Here is a 22,394-nt window from a genome sequence, read left to right on the forward strand (position 1 = left end):
GTTCCAGCAGCGAAGTTGGGAGGATCAGCCTATAAGCTTGAGGGTACAGGCACACACCCACAGAAGCATTTCCAGTAACTGTGGCCCGCAAGCCACCCTTGCCGCCAGCATTTTCTGAGCAGGGCCATCAGGGAAGGCGGTGTGCGTTTTTTTTTGTTTGTTTGTTTTTAACACCACAAAACATTATTGCTTCTGTTTTATGACCCCCCCCTAGTTCTAGGATGTCCATAAAATCGTTCCAGTCACATCATCTCCCAGCTACTTAATGAAAGGCAAGCAGCCAAAGGAAGAAGTCTTGGCTTTCTGGCCTTTGTCCTGTACCAGCCCCAGGGTCCCATCGGATCTTGGGGACGGGGTTGCTGGACGGACCCTCCGTCATTGAGTTATTGGGACAGCATGGCCCCAGTGGGGAGGCCGGTCCCAATCCCCGCCGGCCAGGCTCACCTTTTGGACTGCTGCAGCACCTGTGGGGCGTCCAGGGCTGAGAGGTTGGGCTTGGCTCTGTGGAGCCAGCCTGCGAGGTCATAGCGGACAGGGTCCTGGCCCAGCTGGTGGAAGATCTCGAACTGGAGGGGCTGCTCACAGGACCGAAAGGCAGAGGTCCCTGAAGGCAGACACAGCATGTGAGTGGTGGGGTGCAGGGTGTGGGGGACACTCTGCGATCGCTTGTCATCACTAAAAACACATTTTTTTCCACTTAAGTATGTTTCCAGAGAGCCAAAGCTCACAGTTCTGGGCACCCACCCGTCTCCTCTGTACACATGTCTGTGCGTTCTTTCCAACACTGACTCGATTCCTCCTTGCTTTCTTAAACACAGGATACCTCTTTCCCACATGCAATCAGTGCGCACAATCGTCATGATCTTTTGCCACACCCGCATACTGCCTGGGTTGTTGCTTACTTAATATTTGTTTGAATCAACACACATTTATAAACAGGTAAGTCCCTTTATAAAGAAGCATTGCATGGCAGGTTGGGTATGCACGCTGTATTTTCTGATAGTCATGGAAATAAAAACATAATCATTACGCATTTTGAAAATATGGGTGTGCCACCGAAAACTATCTTGAATGGTACCAACCAAATAAACGCACAGCACACTCTTGGGAGATGCTGACACACGCTTGACTGCAAGGGACAGGGTGGGAGGAAGGAAGGGGTTTGGAGGAGCGAGAGCGGGCCTGTGTTCAAATCCTCCCACTACGACTTACTGTTCTGTGGCAGGGGTAAGTCCCTAAATCTCTGACCCTCAGTCTCTTCCTCTGTAAACTGTGAATTATACATACCTCCCTGGGTGGCACAAAGCTTAAAGGAGCTAATGTGCGTGAAATACGTTGGCATAGTGCCTGGGCCTTGGTTGTCACTCAGTAAGCCCTAGTGGGTGTCACAACCTTTTTTTACATTCAACCTTGTGACAGTGTCTGGGGCCACAAAGCCTTCATGTCCGTATTCCTAACATCAGCATGGTGCCTGGTACATGAATGGAGTCCCCGAAGTGCTTGTGGAAGGAAGGGAGGGAGCGAGGGAGGGGGGGAAGGAGGGGGGAGGGGAGGAGGGGGGAGGGGAGGAGGGGGGAAGGAGGGGGGAGGGAAGGAGGGGGGAGGGAAGGAGGGGGGAGGGAAGGAGGGGGGAGGGAAGGAGGGGGGAGGGAAGGAGGGGGGGGAGATAAGAAACAAGGGAGGGAGGGAAAGTAAGAAAGGGGAAGAAGAGAAGGAGGAAGGGAGGAAAGAAGGGAGGGAGGGAGGGAAGGAAGGGAGGAGCGGAGAGAGGAACCCTAGTAACTAATCAATCACTCTGATCGCAGAGATGCTCTCCGGTGGAGTAATGGTCCCAGACCAATTACTCTCAGGTGCGGTAGTATTGTTTCGGTTCCTGTCTGTCTTCTGAATTTCTATGAGTTCCCATCTTCCTAGTGTCAAAGCCTCAGCGCATTTTAGGGTCCTGAGTCCTTCCCTCCCATGCAATCTGCCACCTCTCTGCTGCAGGGAGCAAGGAAACGAGAAAGCCACATTGCTCAGAATTCCGTACGCAGCAAACGCCGTCTGGGAGTCTGAGGGCTTCTGATGCATGAGTGATGTGGGTGCTGTAGGGTGTGTGGTCTCTTGGAAGTCCACTGTGGTCAAGACCCAGGGCTGACCGAAGTTATCTGAAAGGGACACTTCTGGTGAAGTGACATATCCTTTCATCTAACACTTCCGCGAGGCCTTCGGAGCCCACGGTCTCCGCCTTCAAGGGGCCACCTTCCAACAAAAGCAAGGGAACAAAGCGGCCGCCTCACTCTGCTGCGTCCATCCACACTGCCTGTAGGAAGTCCGTGTTATCTGTTTGCATGGCCCCCTCCCTGTGTGGACTGGAAGTGGCTTGAGGGCAGCAACTGTGTTCACGTATCTTTACGTCTCGCAGCAAGCACAGAGTTGGGCTTTGAGTGAAGATCCCAAGAGCATTTGGAGAGGGGGCACCAAAGGCAAGAGAGAAGAAAGGACATCCATGTGGGCTAAGCCCCAGCCAGCGTCTGCTGGACACATGGCCACGCATGAGGTCACGAGATCCCACTCTGGTCTCTGAAGTGAGCATCGCTGGGCTGGTTTTCTAGAAGGCGACTCTTGAGGTTCAGAGATGAGCCCGCTTGGCTGAAGTGGCACAGCACACAGGGACAGAGCCAGGATGAGGACACAGGTCTGCTGGTCCAAAGCCCATGTTCATCCCCAGTGCTGGCCTGACACACAGAGGCATCCCATGTCCCAGGAACAGCCTCAGTAGACCACTCCCAGGCTCCCAGGAGCTCTGCTCAGCCCTCTCACCCTCCTCTTTCTTCAGGAGGTGGTTTCCACCAGTTTTGTTCATCCAAGCATTTCATAGGCTTCATTTGATCTCAAGAGTCCCATGGAAACAGATTGAAGACAGAGTCTGACCCACTACACCCCTCTCAAGACTCTGTACCATCACCTCTTCCAAGAGCCTGTCACCCCCAGACAGGGGTAGGGGCTTCTGGGGCCCCCGGCACCCCCAGCAACCACCCTCTACATCTGCTTTGTAGATGCCTGTCGCCTGACTATCCACTGCGCCTGGGCCCCATGGGAGCTGCCCACCAGCCCAGCAAAGACACTCAGCGGAGACTTAACAGCAAAGCACTGGGTTCTCCAGAAAGCCCCCCGTGTTCTGCCTGACTGAACATTCCCATTAACTCAGAGCTAATCAGAAAGCCCCACAGACAAAACATTTTTTTTTTTAACTGAAATATCTGATTTAATGGGTCTATCTCTGTTGGGCCAGGACAAAGGACATTGAAGTCTCCCTCCTAGGAATGGACATCATCAGACCACCCTGCTCAAGGTGTCTGGAATTGCAGGTCGGGCCTCACAGGAGGAGAAGAGGGGGCCACAGGTGTCTCTCCCCAGATCCCCTCCAGCCCCAATCACTCCCCCCGTTGCCTTCTACTTATGAGCCTCCTCTGGGTCACCTGCCTAAAAGTCAGGATCCAGAAAACATTCTGTTGAAGAAACCCATCTCATTTGCTTCTGGATCATGGGGTTTTGCCATATTCATCTATTCTGCATCAAAGATGTACTGGAGCCTTCTCCAGGCCAGGGCCATTGTGGGGCAAAGGGGAGAGGAGTGGCCAGGCCCCTGCCCTCATGAGCTGACATTCCTGTGAGGACAGGCGCATTCCATCCGGAGGGCTACAGGGGAGATCAGAAACGCAGGAGAAGAGAGAAGGGGGTGCGGGCTGGAGAGGTCATTATTTTTCACAAGGTGCCATCCGTCCTCACATAAGTCCCCTGAGGCAGGTGTCACCATTATTAGCATTTTACAAACAGGGGAGGTGACTTCCCAGAAGTCACATTCTGAACTCCTGGAGGCCAGAACTACCCTGTGGATTTGAGGTGGGATACTCAGCCCAGAACATACATACACGCATATGTACACATACACATACATACGCATATATGTACACATGCGTGCATACATATATATCATATTTGACCTGAGAGTGGATTTTTTCTTCTGTTGCTTTTTTGCAGAAATTAAAAAACATTTGCATGGGCCCCTAAAAGCGCTGTGCCTGGCAAAGTCAGCCCTGGGCCTGGCAAAGTCAGCCCTGGGCCAAATCCTCTAGGATGAACTTGGGTACCGGTGCTCTGAGCCTGTGCCAGGGAGAACGGCCAGAGCCCTCGGATGCTGCCGCTGTTTCTGCTCAGAAAATCGGGTCCTGATGCGAGTGCAGGAAGGCTCCATGGACGTCCCGGACAGAGGTCTCGGCAAGTCCCTTTGCGGTACAGGCTTTTGCCATTACCTGCCCAGTGGACCACGGCAAAGAGAGCCGTCACGCGTCTTCTGCCAAATATTCTCCCAATTTCCCGTACACTACTCCAGGTGGACGTTCGCCCCAAATATTCCATCGAAACGGTACTCATCTCGGTTGTCAGTGACCTCCATGCGGCCAAATCATTGGCCACTTCTCAGCCACGCCTCACCCTCCCTCTGCCTATAGCTTCCTTCCTAACCCAACCCTCTGTATTTGTGCACAGCCGGACACCAAAGAATTACCCCGGCTACCCCTCCTCCGTTGCTTTTCCTGGTCACTGGCCTCATCCCTGGGCCTTGACATTGAAATGTCACGGAGCTGACCGCTGGGCCCTTGTCTCTGCCAACCTGGATTCCCTGCATGATCTCAACCAGAACTGTGGTCCTCAACCTTTTTACGGATTTCTTCATTTTATCCTCTGTCTCCTCTGCTAGAATGTCCACCCCAGGGAGGCAGAGATATCTGTCTTGTTCGGGATGGATCTCCTGGCCCAGGACAGTGGCTGCCCCGTGTGAGGGGCTCTGAAAACACTCCTGAATGAGTCACATGGTTAGGGGGTTGGAAGATCTCAGAGCCCATCTGCCTTCCAGATTGCTTTGTATCTGCCTGCTGACTCCATCTGGGGGGATCTCAGACCTCTCTACAAGCATCTCTCCAGAGTTCAGGGTCCTCACCCTGGGGGCTAAGAATACCAGCCACCAGACCGGTGACAGGATTCAGTGAAAGAGCATACATGAAGCTCTGAGCCCAGAGCCAAGTGTGGAGAATGGACAGCTTTCCTCCATCCCCTTAAGTGACGGGGAAAACAGTCTTCATCGCCATTGACAGCCCTGTGATCATCGATCGACACTCACAACACTCCACGGCCAATAACAAAGCTGATAATCTCTCCCCCAATCTCTGTCACAGAAATTCTGGTGAAAGGGAGGCAGGGGTGACCCCCCTCTAACCTCTTCATGTAAGCACTCCCCCGGGGCTATTCAAGGTTTGCTTAGAGTTGCCCTCGGTGACGCATGGATAGCCAGACTTGAACTTGGAGTTGAATGAAGCCAAAGTCCAAAGTCAGAGTCCAGGACCTCTGACCTCGTGGTTCCATCCGAATGTCTCCATCTCTCCTCTTGATGCTCCCTCTCCAGTTCAGCCCATGGCCAGTTGCCCTGGGTTCACACCCTCAGAGTCTACCCAGCTCCTCTCTCACCTCCCAGACTGCCTTCCATACTGCCGCCTGCAGGAACTTTCAGAACATGATTCTGACCTTACTTCCTGCAGCATAGAGTCCTTCATGGCTTCTCAGAGCTCTAGGGTTGAAGCTAATGTTTTTTTCGTGTGACCCACAAGCGGGGCCTCCAGTGGTCTGAGCCCAGGCAACATCTCTGACTTTGCTGTCCTGCACTGTGTCTCCTCTTCTCTGGTACATTTGTCTGCACGCCTCTCCCCCAGACCTCCTGGCTCCTGCAGGAATTTGGTCTGCCTGGCGCGCCATCAAGCACCAGGGTCTGTCATCTTGGGATCAAACCCGGACTCCTCTGTTAGCTTGTCCATGCTCTCCCCACATCCTCCCCCGGCTGGCTCGCCACTGCGTAGCACAGTGCCCGGCACACAGTAGCCAGTCAACACATTTGCTGACTACACTGATCACTGATCGATGATCGATGATTGATTGATTGGTAAATAATTGATTATTGATTAATTGACTGATAAATTTCATTCACTGATAAGTGAAATGCACACACAGGCATATGCACAGACATCTGTGCACTCAGAACAACCCCCCCCCCCCACTATCCCCCACATACAGACCTTGTCAGAGCTTTCTCTGCAGCAGACAAGGACAGATTCCAACTTCCAGGCTGGACTCGTCACCCTTCTCCCTGAGTCCTTCAGCCTGACTCCCTTACCTTCGGCCCCAGCACCTTTCTTCTCAAAGGCCGCACAGAGACGCTCCAGCACCACACTGTCACTGGAGCCTTCCACCCGGACCTCCTCGTCCAAGAGCCAGAAAAGGCCCCTGGCACCCTCAGCACCTCCAACGGCCGGTAAGCGGACCTGGTGGAAAATCCAGGGTCAATGGGGAGCCCTGATTCCTGATGGAGGCCAGAGTCCTGGGCTTCTCTTCCCACCTCTGGGAGTCAGGGCCTCTGAGACCCGTAGCATCACGACCCAGACACGTCAGCCCAGAGCCATGCTCCCAATGCACCCCCCCACCCAGATTCCCAGTAAGGAAACCTCAAAACTGTTACAACCCCTCAGTTTCAGGAGATCTGAACCGGCCTCTGTCCTCATTTCCTGTGTGACCTTGGGGAACTTACTGCCCCACTCAGAGCCTCATTTCTTTTTATGTAAAATGGAGACTGACAATACCTTCCTCGGAGAGCTGTAGTGGGGAATTAACAAGGGAAAGCACTCTGTAAATTACACATTCTACGTACACAAAAGCGGCTCTGTATTTGTGCACAGCCGAACACCAAAGGATTAATTCCATCCACATCACTTCTGAGAAGTCTGCATTTTTTTTTTTTAACTAAAATCTTAAGGGGAAGGGGAGCACCGAAAGAATGTTCTAGAGGAGAAGGTGAACTTGGTTCAGTAGCACAGAATTCAAAATCTAGCCATGAGCTTCAGAAGCCATCTAGGTAACTCTGAAGTTTTATTCCTGGGAACCAGAGAGGCCTAGAAAAGTAAAGAAGCTCGTTTGAGGGCCCCCAGCAAGTTGGCGTCACCCAAAACAGCACCAAGTGGTTATGGAGGAAATATGCGTGAGACACGATGCGACCAGCTGTCCCTTGGTGACTGGGACGCAGCAGCTTCCCAGGATATGAGAGAATTTCAGTGCTAGAGACAGCAAAGTCCCTTGGCAAGCTAGGACAGTTGGGCACCCTGACTGGGAAATACTGTCCCCCACCAAGAGGCCCAGAGAGGACACATCCTAGGTCACATGGAGAGGCACAGGGGCAGAACGGGGACCAGAGCCCAGATATCCTGAGCCTTCACCTTGCCTTTCTTTATGGGGTTGAAATTCACAACCTGGCTGTCCTCAGAAGGTTGCTGTTCCCAGCCACCGTCCAAGTATCCAGGGGACCCCAAGGTCCCTCCTTCCTCACATTGCCCAGGTTGTCCCTTCTGGCCTGCCTCTTCCAAGTCAGGAAGCATGACAGGGAGGGGGAGCCAGTCCAGAGGGTGCCTACAGGAAGCATAAACAGACAGTGACCAGACAGGGCTCACGGACAAGGCAGATTTGCAGGGACAGGTGCAGGTCACTAGGAGCCAAGAGAGGGCTTGGAAGAGAAGGTCAGGGGCAGCCAACAGGAGACAAAGAAGGAGAAAAGTGGCAACCTGGGCTATCACGTGGCAGGAGAAACATGTGACCTCTGGGCCAAGCACCTGGCAGGGTGCTCTGTGCTCCAGATCTCCTAAACCTTCACAACCATCCCAGCTCATGCTATCATTCCCACTTTAGAGACAGGAAAAAACTGAGAACCAGAGAGGCAAAGGGATGCACTCAGGATCACTGACATTGGACCTGAACTTGACAAGTCAGGGAAATGGTTCAGGGCCATTCTGAGAGATGGCAGAGCAGAGGTGCAGGTCTGGGGTCGGCCCAGAGGGTTCTTGGGATGGGGAAAGTAAAGAGGGGTATGCCCCCACACTCAAACCCATAAATGCATGGACCCCCTCATCATTCCCCCATTCTCCATTCCCCCCGTAGCCCCATTCTCCCAGTCTCTGCAGACAGAGCATCTGCAGCTGAACATCTGGCCTTCCCAGGCAAGTGGCCACTGGGCACCGGCCCCGCACCCCCTCAGTGCACCATGAGCTTCCAGGCATGTGCCAGCTGAGCCCAGCTCAGACACCAGGCAGAGAGGTGGTTCTAACCTGAGGGGGTCTGGAGAGGTGTTGCCCGGGCCACATCCTCAGGCCAGCTTCAGGGTCTCTCCCAATCCCCAGGTGATTCTAGGGGCAGACAGCACCGACAACTTGCGGCTTAAGGACTCAAGTCATCTGGGATTTCAATTCAAAGCCTCACGGCATCTGAGAGCCCAAGTTTGCTGGACCCCGCCTTACCTGAGAAGGGTTCTGGTCCACCACAGCCACCGTGGTCCCCGGGGACGGCTCCGGAAGGTCAAAGGGCACAAGAATACCTTCCTGGAAAGTCACAGAAGTTCCGTGTTAGTTCCTTCCGTGAGGTGAAGAGGGTGGAAAACTTCCGGAGGAGAAAAGAGAAGTAAAGACTTTCACCTCCCCTTAACCTTTATAATTATTATCTTTATTATTATTATTACCATCATCATTTTAAAAATATTCTTTTAAGTAAGCTCTACCTCCATCGTGAGTCTTGACCCTGAGATCAAGAGTCACATGCTCCACTGAACAATGGCAGTAAAACATCCACGACATAAAATCTACCTTTTACTGCGTGATATAGTTAGTGGCATTAAGTTTACTCACATGTTGTGCACCTGTCACCACGTCCCCACCTCCAGCACTTCTCCATCTTGCAAAACCGAAATGCTGTCCCCATTAACCACTGATTTCTGTTCCGCCTCCTCCCCCTCCAGCCCCTGGCTACCACCGTTCCACTTTCTGTCTCTATGAAGTTGACTGCACTTAAGTGTCTCGTGTGAGCGGAGTCCCATAGGACTTGTCCTTTTGTGACTGGCTTATTGCACTCCCTACAATGTCCTCAAGGCTCATCCATGTTGCATAATAGATAAGAATTTCCTTCCTCTTTATGGTTGAACAGTAGCCCATTGCGTGGACAGATCAAACCTGTTTACACACACGCCCCCTCCCCCGCCCCAATGTGGACACTCGGGTCACTTCTACTCTTTGGCTATTGGTAAAGCTGCCATGAGGCTAGGTGTATGGATTATCTCTTCAAGACCTGGTCATCAACTCTCTGGGGGTAGATACCCAGAGGCAGATTTGCTGGATCATAGGGTAATTCTATTTTTTTTTTTTTTCAGATGAACAGCATACTTTTTTTTCACAGTGGCTGCACAGTTTCGTATTCCCACCAGCCAGGCACACAAGGTCCAATTTCTCCACATCCTTCCCAATGTTTGCTGCTTTCTGGTTTGGTTTGGTTTGGTTTTTTATCATTACCATTCTACCAGCTATGAAGGGCTATCTTGATGTTTTAATGCACATTTCCCTAAATTTCAGGCGATTATTGCCCATTTATCTATCTTTTGAAGAAAAAAATTTATTCAGATCTTTTGCCTTTTTTGCAATCAGGCTGTTTGTTAGTTTGTTTGTTTTAAAGATGTTACTTATTTATTTGACAGACAAAGATCACAAGTAGGCAGAGAGGCAGGCAGAGGGGGGAGGGTAGGAGCAGGCTCCCCGCTGAGCAGAGGGCCCGATGGACCCTGATACCATGACCTGAGTCAAAGGCAGAGGCTTAACCCACTGAGCCACCAGGCGCCCCTAGTTTGCTTGTTTTATCTTTGCCCCTTAGCCTTTGCATGAGAAGAGAGGTTACAGACCAACATTCCAATAAATTCCTGACATCGCTCATTCTGCCGGCCCATCAGCAATCGCGGTGAGAGCTTTATCAGGAGCTAATCATTCGGTCCAAACTTTGCTTTTATTTGCGGAGTTACTAATGAGCATGGGGGCTGATAACTGGGTGCTGGAGGAAGTGAGCACACACTGTGGTCAATGACAGTCGCCATTCAGAAGTCAGCGTGCAGATGTCAGTCACGGCATCGTTTCCAAGAGCGCAATGGTAGAAATCACCCAGAGGCGTAAGGGAGTGCTGAGACAGCATTGGACGTAACCAGCGAAATGTGCGATTACTCAAAGTTGCCAATGGACGAGAACACGGCAAGAGCCCGCTACCGTGAGGAAAAGAGACAACAACAAACCCGTGTGTAGGGATGTATCAGAAATCTGCAGAGAAGACGATACATGGACAATTAAGTGGTATAAAGTAAGACGGCAGGAACAGGGCTTTCCTGTGGGTGTTGGGGTTAAAGGAGGTTATGTTTGCTGCTTACAGATATTTCTAGGTATTTCCGAGTTTTTAATAAAGAACATGTATCGCCTTGATCACCAGAAATAAGCAAAACACAAGCACCTGGGTGGCTCTGTTGGTTAAGTGTCTGAGTCTTGGTTTCAGCTCAGGTCATGATCTCAGGGTCCTGAGATCGAGCCCCACGTCATGCTCTGTGCTGGGTTTGGAGCCTGCTTAAGAGTCTCTCTCTCAGGGCGCCTGGGTGGCTCAGTGGATTAAAGCCTCTGCCTTCTGCCCAGGTCGAGGTCCCAGAGTCCTGGGATCGAGCCCCGCATCGGGCTCTCTGCTCAGCAGGGAGCCTGCTTCCCCCGCACCTTTCTCTCTCTCTGCCTGCCTCTCTGCCTACTTGTGATCTCTGTCTGTCAAATAAATAAAAGAAAATCTTTAAAAAGAAAATAAAGTCTCTCTCTCTCTCCCTCTGGCCCCTCTCACCTCTCTTTGTCTCTAAAAACCACAACAACCCCCCCCCCAAATATCCTCTCCCCTTCTGTTTATCTCAATTTCTCCCATCAAGAAGTGAAACCTACTTTCAGTGCTCAGCCCTGGACATGCCATGACCCACTGAACACAGAAGGGACATTGTCAGTTCCAAGACTAGGACTCAAGGGACCCCGCACATCCCTGCTCGTCCCTTGGAGCCCTGCCCAGCGCTGTGAGAACAGCTTGGGCTAGTCTGCCAGAGGATAGGACAGTCCTGGTGCACAGATGAGTCATCCCAGCCAAAGCCTGCTCAGATCCACTCATAGCCAGCTGACCCCCAGACACAGCAGAGAGCTGGCCAGCACCATCAGAACCACCTACCACCCTACATCTGCCCAGAGACGCAAGAACTCACTCAGGCAAGACCAGAGAACCACCCAGGAAACCCGAAGTAAGCAATAACAAATGATAATATCTAAAGCCATTGTGTTTTGGGGTACTTCATTATCTAGCACTATTGTGGTAATTGATAGATAATACAGGAATATTGCTATTCCTATTTTACATGGGATGGAACCAAGGATCAGAGACAGTGAGTGACTTTCCTGAGGCCACACAGCCAATAAGTGGTACAGTTAAGGTCAGACCCCAGGACTCACCATTGGCATCACTTGTTTGAGTTTCATCCATGTTGATGTTTCTTGCTGTGTAAGCTCCAACCAAAAAAATTTTAAAATGACTATAATTTCAATACCCATTACCCTCTTGATAAGCAAGATGGCCATTCCCAACCTCTTGCTATTAGCACTTGCTGGAGTCAGAGGTGCCCCTTCGGAAAGGGGTGGGGGAGGATGGGGCCGTCCTGGGTGCCGGCAGAGTTCCACTTTTCCCTTGGTTGGGGGCGGAGTGTGTGCGTGAGTATGTTCATTTGGATAAATTTATTCGGCTGTATACTACTGGGGTGTGCATTTTCTGGGCAAATGTAACATTCCCATTTAAACTTTTTCAAACGGGAAGAGAAGGCTGGCAGGAACATGTCTGCATGTGTTTTCTGGTTCACGTTCCTAGTGTCCCGAGGGTAGATCCAAGGAAGGAAGTGCATCTAAGGCATTGTTAAGTGTTGCCACTCTAGGATCCAAAGACTGGACAAACCCTCCCACCCAGAATTTTCACCCACACCCAGAGCACAAAGGGTTTTCCATGGGGAAGCTGTGAGCCACAAGGTGTGGGGGGGGGGCGGTGCATGCAGCTTGGGCAAAGTAGACAAGGAAGAACAGGCCACCCCAATGGGGGGACAGCTGGGGGAACAAGGCTTGGGGAGCCCCAAGTTCCCTGGTGTCCATGGACTGTAGGGAGCCGTGTGTGGAGACAGGGGAATAGCAGAGGCCCGCAGAGCTGGGGGCCAAACAGTTCACTGTGGGGGGGCAAATGCGATGAAGCCAAGGGTGACTGAAGGACCAGACTGTTCCCTGCACCTTGGCCGGCCGCACACCCTCCATGGAGCCCAGTCCTACCTGCCGGTAGCGCTCCAGCGTGGACATGAAGGTCCGCTGGTAGAAGAGCAGCTGCAGGCGCTCGTGAGCGTAATTGCGGCAAAGCTCCTCGAAGGTGGCCGCCCGGTCCTTGCACTGGTGCCGTGGGTTCTGGAAGCCCGGAGAGTCCACCACCATGATAGAGGCCATGGAGAGGTGGTGGGAAGAGAAGGACCTGGGGAGAGAGAGGCAAGGCCTCAAGACCACGTGGAATCATAGAGCCCAGCCAGCCCACGCCTCCCACTCCCCCATTGCAGATATGGTGAAACTGAGGCAGCACGCTGGGTGGGTATGGGGAATCCAGCAGATCTGGCACCAGAATGAGGCTCACCGCTTATGGGCTGTGTGACCTGGGGCAAATTACTTAACCTCTCTGAGCTAAGGTTTTCCCAACTGTTAAATGATAGTTCTTCCAAGCCCTCAATGCCTTGGATCAATCTGATGAATCTGTCGGGGTGGACGGAGGAGGGATTATTGGCATCAACATGCAGGAGTTGAAAGCTGTTGGAGACAGTCATACAAGGGCTCCAACCTTCCCTCTGTGACAGAGCGGCTGTGTACCTTGGGAGAGCTGCCCAACCTCTCTGGGCCTCAGCCAAGAAAAAGTCAATCATGGCCACAACCCAGAAGGATGCTGGGAAGGCTGGAGGTGATGAGACAGGCTCTGAGGGCCAGGTTGGCGGTGGGGTTCATGCTCAGTAAAGGTGGCCTGTTATTATTATTAATCATGATGATCATCACGATTGGCCCTAGGCTCTGCAGGGCGCTTAGCTCTTCTGCACAACCTGCCAAGGTTTCCTCCTATACCGCAAGGCCAAGATCAGCTGCCACACATGCATGCATGAAGACTGTCAATTAATGCTCAGAAAGCCAGACATCTACAAGGTGCTCATAGGTGGTGGGGGAATGGGTTCTGTATCAGCGAGAGGCGGTTTAAAGAATGCGAAGCAGCAGCCACCCCTCCAGAGGCTGAGGTAGCTTCTTCTGCCAGCAGTGCAATTCCCAACCCCAGGACACCTTCCTCTAAGCATGTGCAAACCTCTTGGTTTCTAGATGCTATGTCTGTGGCCTCGGATGGCAATTGCTCTAGCAGCGGGAGAGCAAGCGGATTCCGTGTCCCAGAATTACCAGAGAACCCCAGCTGCCCTACACCAGACCTTGGACCTGCTAGCAGGATGTGGAAAGCCTAAGGATGCCTCCTGCCTTTGGGCAGGAGGGTGGGAAGCCCTCATGGTGTTAGACTACTCCTGGCTACTGCAGCCTGGTAGACACATTTCAGAGACACGTCCTGGCCCACTCCAAAATAAAATAAAATAAAAAAACAAACAAAAAACCCACCGGCACCCCACCCTTAGCAGGAAATTTTTTTTTTAAAGATTTTATTTATTTATTTGACAGACAGAGATCACAAGTAGGCAGAGAGGCAAGCAGGGGGAGAGGGGAAGCAGGCTTCCTGCTGAGCAGAGAGCCCGATGCAGGGCTCAGTCCCAGGACCCTGTGATCACGACCTGAGCTGAAGGCAGTGGCTCAACTGACTGACCCACCCAGGTGCCCCGAGGAAATTTTAAAAAGAAATGGACAAGAGCGGCACGGTGGGTTATTCAGAGAAACATGGAGTCCAGCCCTCTGGCTGCCTTCCAGCCCCACCTCTCTTCACCTCCATCAGCTCAGCTGTATAATGGGCTGGCGTGCAGAGTCAATGACGCAAGACTGGGGAAACCATGAGCTCCAACTGTTGTCCTTACTTAGCAGGAAGCCCCCAGACTGTCAGATTTTATTGTTGGTAGTTTATGATCACTATTAGAAAGAACTGTTTACATGCATTATCCCTTTTAATCCTCACCATGGCCCTGGGGTACAGAGCTCTTTTACAGGTGCAAAAGGGGAGGTCAGGGCGCTGAACATTTGCCTTTGGGTGGCCAAGGGAGTATTTAAACCCAGTTCCCCAGTTCAAAACCTCACTCTTCTCCAGCCCCTCCAAAACTCCACTGGGCTAAAGTGCCTAGGACCTGGGCTCATTTGTGTATCTGCTGTTACCTGTTGATGAGTGAGACCACAGCCGCAAAGAGCTCTTGGTACAGGCCTGAGGCCATTCCCTCCACACACTCCATGCCTGTCATCTTGAGCCCTGGAGAGGGAGAGAGGGAAGGGTGGGTATCCATGGTCAGGACCTTTCCTGGGGCCAAGGGCAACACTCTCCAGACATCACTGCTGGCCTTAGAGAAACCTCCTCCTTCACATACATCCCTCCACTGATGAAATTACGTACCCACACTCTTAGAACCAAGTTCAAGTGCCTTATCAGGACTGATGGGGTTCTGTGTCACCTGGACCTCCTTCTTCTCCAGCGAGCACTCCTGCTCATCCCTCAGGGAACAGCCCAATGTCACCACTTCAGGGAAGCCTGCCTTGATTACCACCCGATTAATCCAATTCCCAGTCCTACCTTGCACCTTTCTCTTTAATTAGTTTGTGACTGAGGTATGACCAACCTACCAAAAGTCATACCTACCTATTTATAGGTATTTATACATCATATAAATCGTATAATACATAGGTATCTATACCTATATATAGGCATTTATACATCGTGATGAGCTTGAAGATGTCAACTCTAAGAGTTTCCTCCCTCTTTCTTTCTGCCTATGTGTGTGATAAGAACACTTCACATAAGATCTACCCTCTAAAAAGACTCAACAGTGGACAATACAGCATGGCAACCAGTGGCTCTATGCTGCCCAGTGGACCTATTCGTTGGCTGGTCATCTTAGTCATCTACTTTTTCATCTGTGTTCTAGCGTTCATTCATCCTGCACAAATGAAACTATGTACCCGTCAATCATTCTCTCCCACTTGGTCCTCCCCTGAGTCCCGGGCAACCACCACTCTATTCTCTACCTCTCTGAGTGTGATTATTTTAGATCCCACATAGAAATGAGGACATGAAATAGATGATCCAGTCATAAAAAAGAAAATCCAACCATTCCCTACAACGTGGATGAACCCAGAGGATGTTAGGCTATGTGTCACAGGCCAGACCCAGGACACTGTCACCTTGTTTTTAAAGCACTCTAAGTTCAGTATATTTTTACTTGTGTGGTTAGTTGTTAATAATGCCCCATGCCCACCCTGCCCCATGCCAGGCTGGGAGCGCCCCGAAGATGGGGATCGTCTCTGGGTGTGTTGGCTCCCAGACCCCAGTGCCTGACACATAGTAGGCACTCAGATAATGTTTGGTGCTTCCCCCTTTCTGGAGGGAAGTTTGGCAGTTCTGTGTCAGAAGCTATCAAATACCCATATGCTTGGACTTCATAATTTCACGCTCGGGCTTTTATCCTAATGAAATATTCAGAGAAACAAAGATTTCTGGCTACATATATTCTCCCAATTGTTGATTAAATTGGATGAAAATCGCCTTTTTTGAAACAACCTGAATATCCAACAATAGCAAATGGGTTAGACAATTTGTAGTCCATACAAAGGAGTGCTTAAAGCCAGGCATGGACGAATATGGAATGAGAGGGAAAAGAGCCTACCTGTCACGTTAGGAAGAATGAAAACGCTTCGCAAACGATTAATATAGTCATGGTCTCGATTTTGTTTAAACACAAAGGTGGCCTGTTAAAATTAGCCAGCCCTGATGAGGGTGCGTGGAACAAAGCAGAACGAGAATGTGGGAGGGGTGGGTCACATCGAAAATCCTGACCCTTAGGTGTTGCTTCCATCCACAGCATCGGAAACACGATTTTCACATCTGCACCGTGGCTGGAGACAACAGTCCTGCTTGTACATTCCAGGCAGCCTGCTGCAGCCCCAAAGCACTTCCCTCCCTTCTGTTAGCTCCACCCCCCCAACCTGGGCCGTTGCTAGGCAACGCACAGCCTCTCAGCATCTCTCCTAAGCCTGCTGGTCCCCTGTCTGCTTCACACCTACCCTTGATAACTTAGCCCGAGAGGTAATTAGTGTTAATGTCTGAATGCGTGTGCACGTATGCTCATGTGTCTGCGCACATCTGTGTGTTTCCTACGGTGTGTGTGTGTGTGTGTGTGTGTGGTGTGTGTCTGCGCATGTACATACATGCCTATGAGGTGTGTGTCCATGGGCATGCTGTGTATGTGTGCTATGTGTGTGCTTGTGGGGTGTGTGTGTGTGTCTCAGAGAGGAGGAGGAACCAAAAGTGGACTACAGCTCATACCTGGACCTAGAAGCAAACAAAAGGCTTCCAAGTGACATTAGCCACCAAGCTGAGACCCCTAGAGTAGAGCAGCTCTGAGGGACTAAGGGGCCTCTAAGAGATGAGTCCCAAAATCACAGTTCAAAACAGTGCAACCCACTAATTAATGCCAGACTCCGAGGTCTCTGGGACAACCACTCTTAGTTCTCAGAGACTCCTGGGGCCCCAAGGGGGTCCCTCTGCCCTCACCTCCTGCAGCCAAAGCTTCTGATGGGTGATGGCTACAGATTTGGGACCCAGCAGATCACACTCCTGCAGGTGCCATGCAAGGCCATTCTGCTTTCTCCCACATCAGTTCAAAGCACCCCCATTCTTCCAGCCACCAAGGCTAAAATCCTAGAAGCTGTCCTGATCCCTCTTTTCCCACCTCCTCCGTCAGGCCCATGCTATCCTCTCTATGTGTGAAGCAGACTTTGACTGTGTCCCACCCAACCCAGCTCCACTACCATGTCCTTGTGCAAGCACCAGCATCTCACCAGGCGATTTTGTAGGTTCCCATGTGGCCTCCCTTCTCCAAATCATTCCCCAGGCTTCCCCCTGCCTGAGCTACTCAAGGAACAAGTCAAATCATGGCATTCCCTGCCTGTGTCCCTGCATGGTCTCTCTTGGGTCTGAGCATAAAAACCACAGTTTGCATAGTCCCCCCCCCCATTACCTCTCATCTACTGGCCTCATCTACCAGCCTCCCAGGCCCTCTAGCCATCCTGGCTTTATTTCTGTGCCTCAAACTGGAAGGCCAGTCTTCCCCCGACAAGGTAGGGGCTCAACAGATGTAACAGCCAATGGAAAAGTGTTGGGCCCCTTGGCACTGCTCACCACAGGCCACCCTCCCAAGTTTCAGCAGAACCTTCAGAACCCTGGACAGCACCAATTGGCCATAAGAACCCTGCATACAGGAACCAAGTCCACTTCTGCCCACAGGGGCTTCCTCTGCACCTAGAAGGTCTGCATATAACAGCTCCTGATGAGTAAGTGAAGGCATGTTGGAGCTTCCATAGGGCCTGAGCTGGGGGGTACCCAGCCCACCCAGAGAGGCAGCAGCACAGCACCTGAGCTAGTCTCCTCTTCCTCAAGGCCCCGTCGGCTTGGCCCAGATGTCACTTGCTCGATGATCTGTCGCAAGTGGTGCTTGAAGGTGGCGGTGTTCAGTTCTTCATACTCACAGCCCAGGGCCTCAGCTGCATGGTTTGCCCACTCAAACCGCATGAACTGCTTCCGGCCCACTGTGGGAGGAACACAGCACAAATATGGTGGTAAAGTCCTGGGTATGGAGTGGGTGGGCTTCCAAGAGGACCTCAGGGGTCTTACCACCTCCCACCCTCTAGGCTACCCACCCTCAGCAGGGAGCCTCAACACCTGGCCTGGGCCGGGGTCACATTTCCCGAGAGACATGCTTATCCTACTTCTTCGCAATTTGCATTGTTTACTTTTTCAAAGCAATTAAAATGATCATGAGGACCCTCTAAAGGTGGAATTAGAGAATTGTTAGTGAAAATGTCATCTGTCCACTCCTGTGTCCACCTACATGTCCATCCACCCACCCACTACCCTCTGCTGCCACCTACCTATACTACTGACACAGCCACACATCCCACCATCTCACCACCCACCCATTTACTCAAAACACACACTTGTTGAGCTCCTCTATGTAACAGGAACTGTGTTAGCCACTGGAAAATCAATGATGAGCAAGACAGACAAGGTGACTGTCCTCCTGGAGTTTACAATCTATTGAGGGAATAAGACAATAAACAAGTAAACAGATAGATGAATAAGATAAATTCAGGTGATAATATTATAAAGTTTTTCCCCTTAAGGAGAAAATAAAACCAAGAGATGAGGTCAAGAGAAGCTGAGAGCATCCCTATGGATCCGTGGTTGTCAGAGAGGGCTCTGTCTGAGGATGGGATATCTGAACTGGGTTATGAATGGTGCGAAGGAGCTGGCTACTTAAAGAACCAGGGAAGAACTTTAGGGGTCAAAAAGCGATATTGTGCAAAGGCCCTGAGGCAGAAACAAGCACAGTGTATCCAAGAAAGACCAAGAAGTCCAGGTGGTTGGAATGTAAGGGGGAGATGAGGAGGAATCAAATGAGATTGAAGAAGCAATGGGGAACCACTTTATGAACTATTACAAGGCCATTTAAGATTAACAACAAAGATTGTACAACCTGAACAATGCTTACAGACAAACACTAAATAAAAATCAAATTAGAGAACTGTACTAGAGAATGATGTCAACTCTGTAAACCACTCTAAATTATAAAATAAAATAGTAAGGGAAGCCAGGGTGTCTCAGTCAGTTGAACATCCAACTCCTGATTTCAGCTCAGGTCACGATCTCAGAGTCAAGTCTCACATCAGGCTCCATACTGAGTATGGAGGCTTATGATTCTCTCTCTCTCCCTCTGCCACCCCCACCTTGCTCTCTCTTCTTTTTCTCTTAAATAAAAAAGTAAGTAAATAAAATTGTAAAAAGGAAATATCTCCATATATTAACAGTCATAGCTGGCTAAAGGGATTTTGCATTTTCTAAATTTTCTACCAGAGTTGTGTCTTCATTTTGTAATCCAAATTTAAAAAATTAATGGCTGATTAAAACAAATAACAGTGCCATCGTTAAAGAATTTCTTCCCATTGTTTATCTCTCCATAAATGTATTTCCTTCTTTGAAATAAAAATCAGAACTTCCAACAGATTTTTCAATCCATCAGAAAGAGATTATATGGGCCAAGTTCTTCGAGATGACCTCTTGAAGAATCAGCCTGGATTAAGGCAAAACTGGACATCTGGACAAGGAATTTGTGTGGGACTCACTACCCAAGGAAAAGGAGCTCTGGCCCCAGGTCACTGAGGGACCACAAACAGCCATGCTTATTGACAACCGCCTCAGTGCCAGCTACTCAGCTCTGATCATCACAAGAGACAATTCCCATTTTACAGATGATAATACTGAGTCTCAGGAAGTAACATGGCTAATAAAAAGTCCTGCCACTTGCAAAAATGATGAAAGAGGTGATGATGGTGGTGAAGAAAGCAGTCACCATTCATTGACCCCATTTATTCAACATGTCATCTTTGTGCAGCTCAGGGCTTCTGGTGTCAGAAAGTCTGCATCAGAGTCCCAAGTGCAACCTGTGAAAAAAATCAGTACATGTTAGTTGTGATTACTTCTTATCATCATCATCACCATCACCATCATAAAATCCTCACAAAGGTTGTCTTGTCATTTTCATTTTACAGATGAGAAAACTGACTCTGAGACATCACCAGAAATCAGAGGGATGCGAAGTACTAGAACTACTATTTCACCAAAGTCAATCCATCAAATATCTCTTTTAGGAAATCTGCCATATCTTTGTGACCCTAGGTCAGACTTTCTTTAAAATGGACTCATTTATCTTTTTCACTCAATTAAATACATTGTGAAAGGGAATTTTATAGTATTATCTTAAATGAGAACCCCTCTGCTGGAGGGAATCACTAAGGGGATGGTTTCAACCCCTCCCATGTGAAACAGACGTTCGGCCCATGTTCCCCTGGGGAGCCATCTTTAAGGTTGGAACCTTAAGGGAGTGAGGTGTTGTTGAGACCATCTGGACTAAATATGTGACTTTGTATAAACTTTTAAGATTCGGGGGTGAGTGTGGGGGGTGGGTGTGGAATTGTACAGGACCGGCCAGTGGAGGCAAGCCTTGTGTACAAGTTTCCTTGCTTATTTCACATGCTGCCTATCAATCTGGAGTGGTCTACTGCTTTCTTTGATCTCCCCTTCCCCTCTGTGAGCTGGGGTCAGTTTGCAGACCAATACTATTAACATCAGTCACAAACAGAAAGTAGAAATAAATACAATATGAGCACAAAACTATCTTTAGATTCTAACTAGATACAGTTACCTGGGAGCCAGAGTTCCAGCTATCTCTTTGTCAAAATGCAAGATTAGTAAGTATTAGAGATTTTAAAGATGTTAGCCCTGAATGAGACTTCTTTCTTCCTGTGTTGGGGGTTGCAAGGGAATTAAAATAAGAGATAGTCTTCTAGGTGGGTGATGTCCTGTCGCCCTCCTGGCCTATTGACCCTCTTCTGTCACTCTCCAAAATATTCCTCCCGCACACCATCTGCAGTGACCTTCTGTACCTCTCTGAGCTGGGAAGAAGTCAGGAAGGGAATCGGCAATGGCTCTTTGTGAAAAGAGGAACAGTGAATGGACTCAACCTGACTCCAAATCCTGCCTGACAAGGATTGGACTGACAAGGACTCCAAATCCTTGCCTGACAAGTCCCCAGTGTGCCCACTGAGGACACCCTGTTGGGGAAATCCAGGAAGCACACAGGGAGCTTTGCCAGGAAAATGTACTTTGTTTCCAGTTCCCTGAAGGCTGGCTAGTTCACAAGATCCAACCCCATGGGTTCTTCTATCTTTGTTCAGACACAGGTGGAATCCAAAACCTCTTCACTGGGGCCTGAGAAAGGGACAGAAACATGCACACTGAACCAGACAGAACCTGAGTCCCTTTCCTGCCTTCCACCATTCCCAGCTCTAGTCTTTGGGCAAGTTGCACTGGCCTTTCTGGGCCTGTTTCATCTTCTGTAAAATGGAGTCATAAGACCCCGAGCATTTCCTCATTGGTATGCAAGGATGGGGTGACAAGTTTACACTTACATGGAAGATTCCCAACAGAGTTCCTGGCCCTGAGAAGGCAATCAATACCATTCTAGTCCCTTCTCTACCTGTGAAACCCAAGCGGGCACCACTCACCCAACAAGGACTGCTTCATTCTGGCAGCCACAGAGACCCCTCCTGCAGATCTGTCTATCCGTGGCTTCGCAAGAAGATTTGGGGGACGGATGACAAACCAGATATGGGCCATGCCCCATGGATTCTGAGCCAACTCCGCGGAACGGTGGACACATATTGGCTCAACACCTCCCAACAACCTACGTCAATGCCAAGGACAAAGCTGTCCTCGGAATGCTGCCGGGGTTGGAGATCCCTGTCCAAGGGATGCTCATGGACACGATGGCTCCCTCTCCTGAGAAACCATCACTTGATGAACAAGGACAGCCATCAAGCAAAGGCACGTGCCATGTGCCAGGCACTGTGCTAAGTGCTTCCTTTGCCTCTTCTTTACTTTCATCAAAAGCCTCTGAGATCTGGGGCGTCTGGGTGGCTCTGTGGGTTAAAGCCTCTGCCTTTGGCTCAGGTCATGATCCCAGGGTTCTGGGATCGAGCCCCGCATCAGGCTCTCTGCTCCACGGGGAGCCTGCTTCCTCCTCTCTCTCTCTCTCTCTGCCTGCCTCTCTGCCTACTTGTGATCTCTGTCTGTCAAATAAATAAATTAAATATTAAAAAAAAAAAAGCCTCTGAGATCATTCGAAGGTGGGGAACAGACCCAGCAAGGTCTAGCTTCTGGTCCAAAGCCGCACAGGGAGTAGTGGCCGAGCGGCGGGATTCCCACGCTCCTGTGCGGATCTTCAGACCGTGCAGTAGCCGCCTGCTGGTTTGTATGTTCATCCCTCTATCCGGATCAGAGCCAGTGCCAGGAAGTGCTCAATAAACATTTGTCAAGTGGGTGATTAAATGATGGAAGGAAATCAAGAAAGGAATGCACATTTCTCGATGATGGCCAGCCCTGCCTACTTTCCCTCCCCGCTTCTCCATTAAGACTGGGGAGATAGCATCTCTGTTCTCCTCTCCCCATGGCACTTGCCATTGGAACCTTTGAGACAGTCTTTTGTACTGGAAAAAGATCAAATACGAGACCAAACAAAAGGGAGAGAGGCCGAGAGACAGAAATGGAAACAGAGAGCCAGGACGGAGCTGGCTCCGAGGAGCGTGCTCTTTGTGGGGCGGGTTTGTGGATTTCCTCCTACCTCTAGCCCACTC

The 22,394-nt window shown here is 50.3% G+C and overlaps 1 protein-coding gene across 1 annotated transcript in view; it reads right to left on the reverse strand.

Moving 5' to 3' along the window:
* MYO18B (myosin XVIIIB) overlaps positions 1–22,394 on the reverse strand; it is a 255,291-nt gene that overhangs the window by 178,514 nt on the left and 54,383 nt on the right. The window contains exons 13-18 of the mRNA XM_032310793.1: positions 17,559–17,732; positions 14,313–14,403; positions 12,258–12,450; positions 8,370–8,450; positions 6,206–6,353; positions 445–604 (exon numbers count right to left, since the gene is read on the reverse strand). Coding sequence (XP_032166684.1) covers positions 445–604; positions 6,206–6,353; positions 8,370–8,450; positions 12,258–12,450; positions 14,313–14,403; positions 17,559–17,732 — 847 coding nt within the window. The remainder of the gene's footprint in view (positions 1–444; positions 605–6,205; positions 6,354–8,369; positions 8,451–12,257; positions 12,451–14,312; positions 14,404–17,558; positions 17,733–22,394) is intronic.

This window comes from Mustela erminea, chromosome 13 (assembly GCF_009829155.1).
Source record: "Mustela erminea isolate mMusErm1 chromosome 13, mMusErm1.Pri, whole genome shotgun sequence".
Taxonomy (NCBI): Eukaryota; Metazoa; Chordata; class Mammalia; order Carnivora; family Mustelidae; genus Mustela; species Mustela erminea.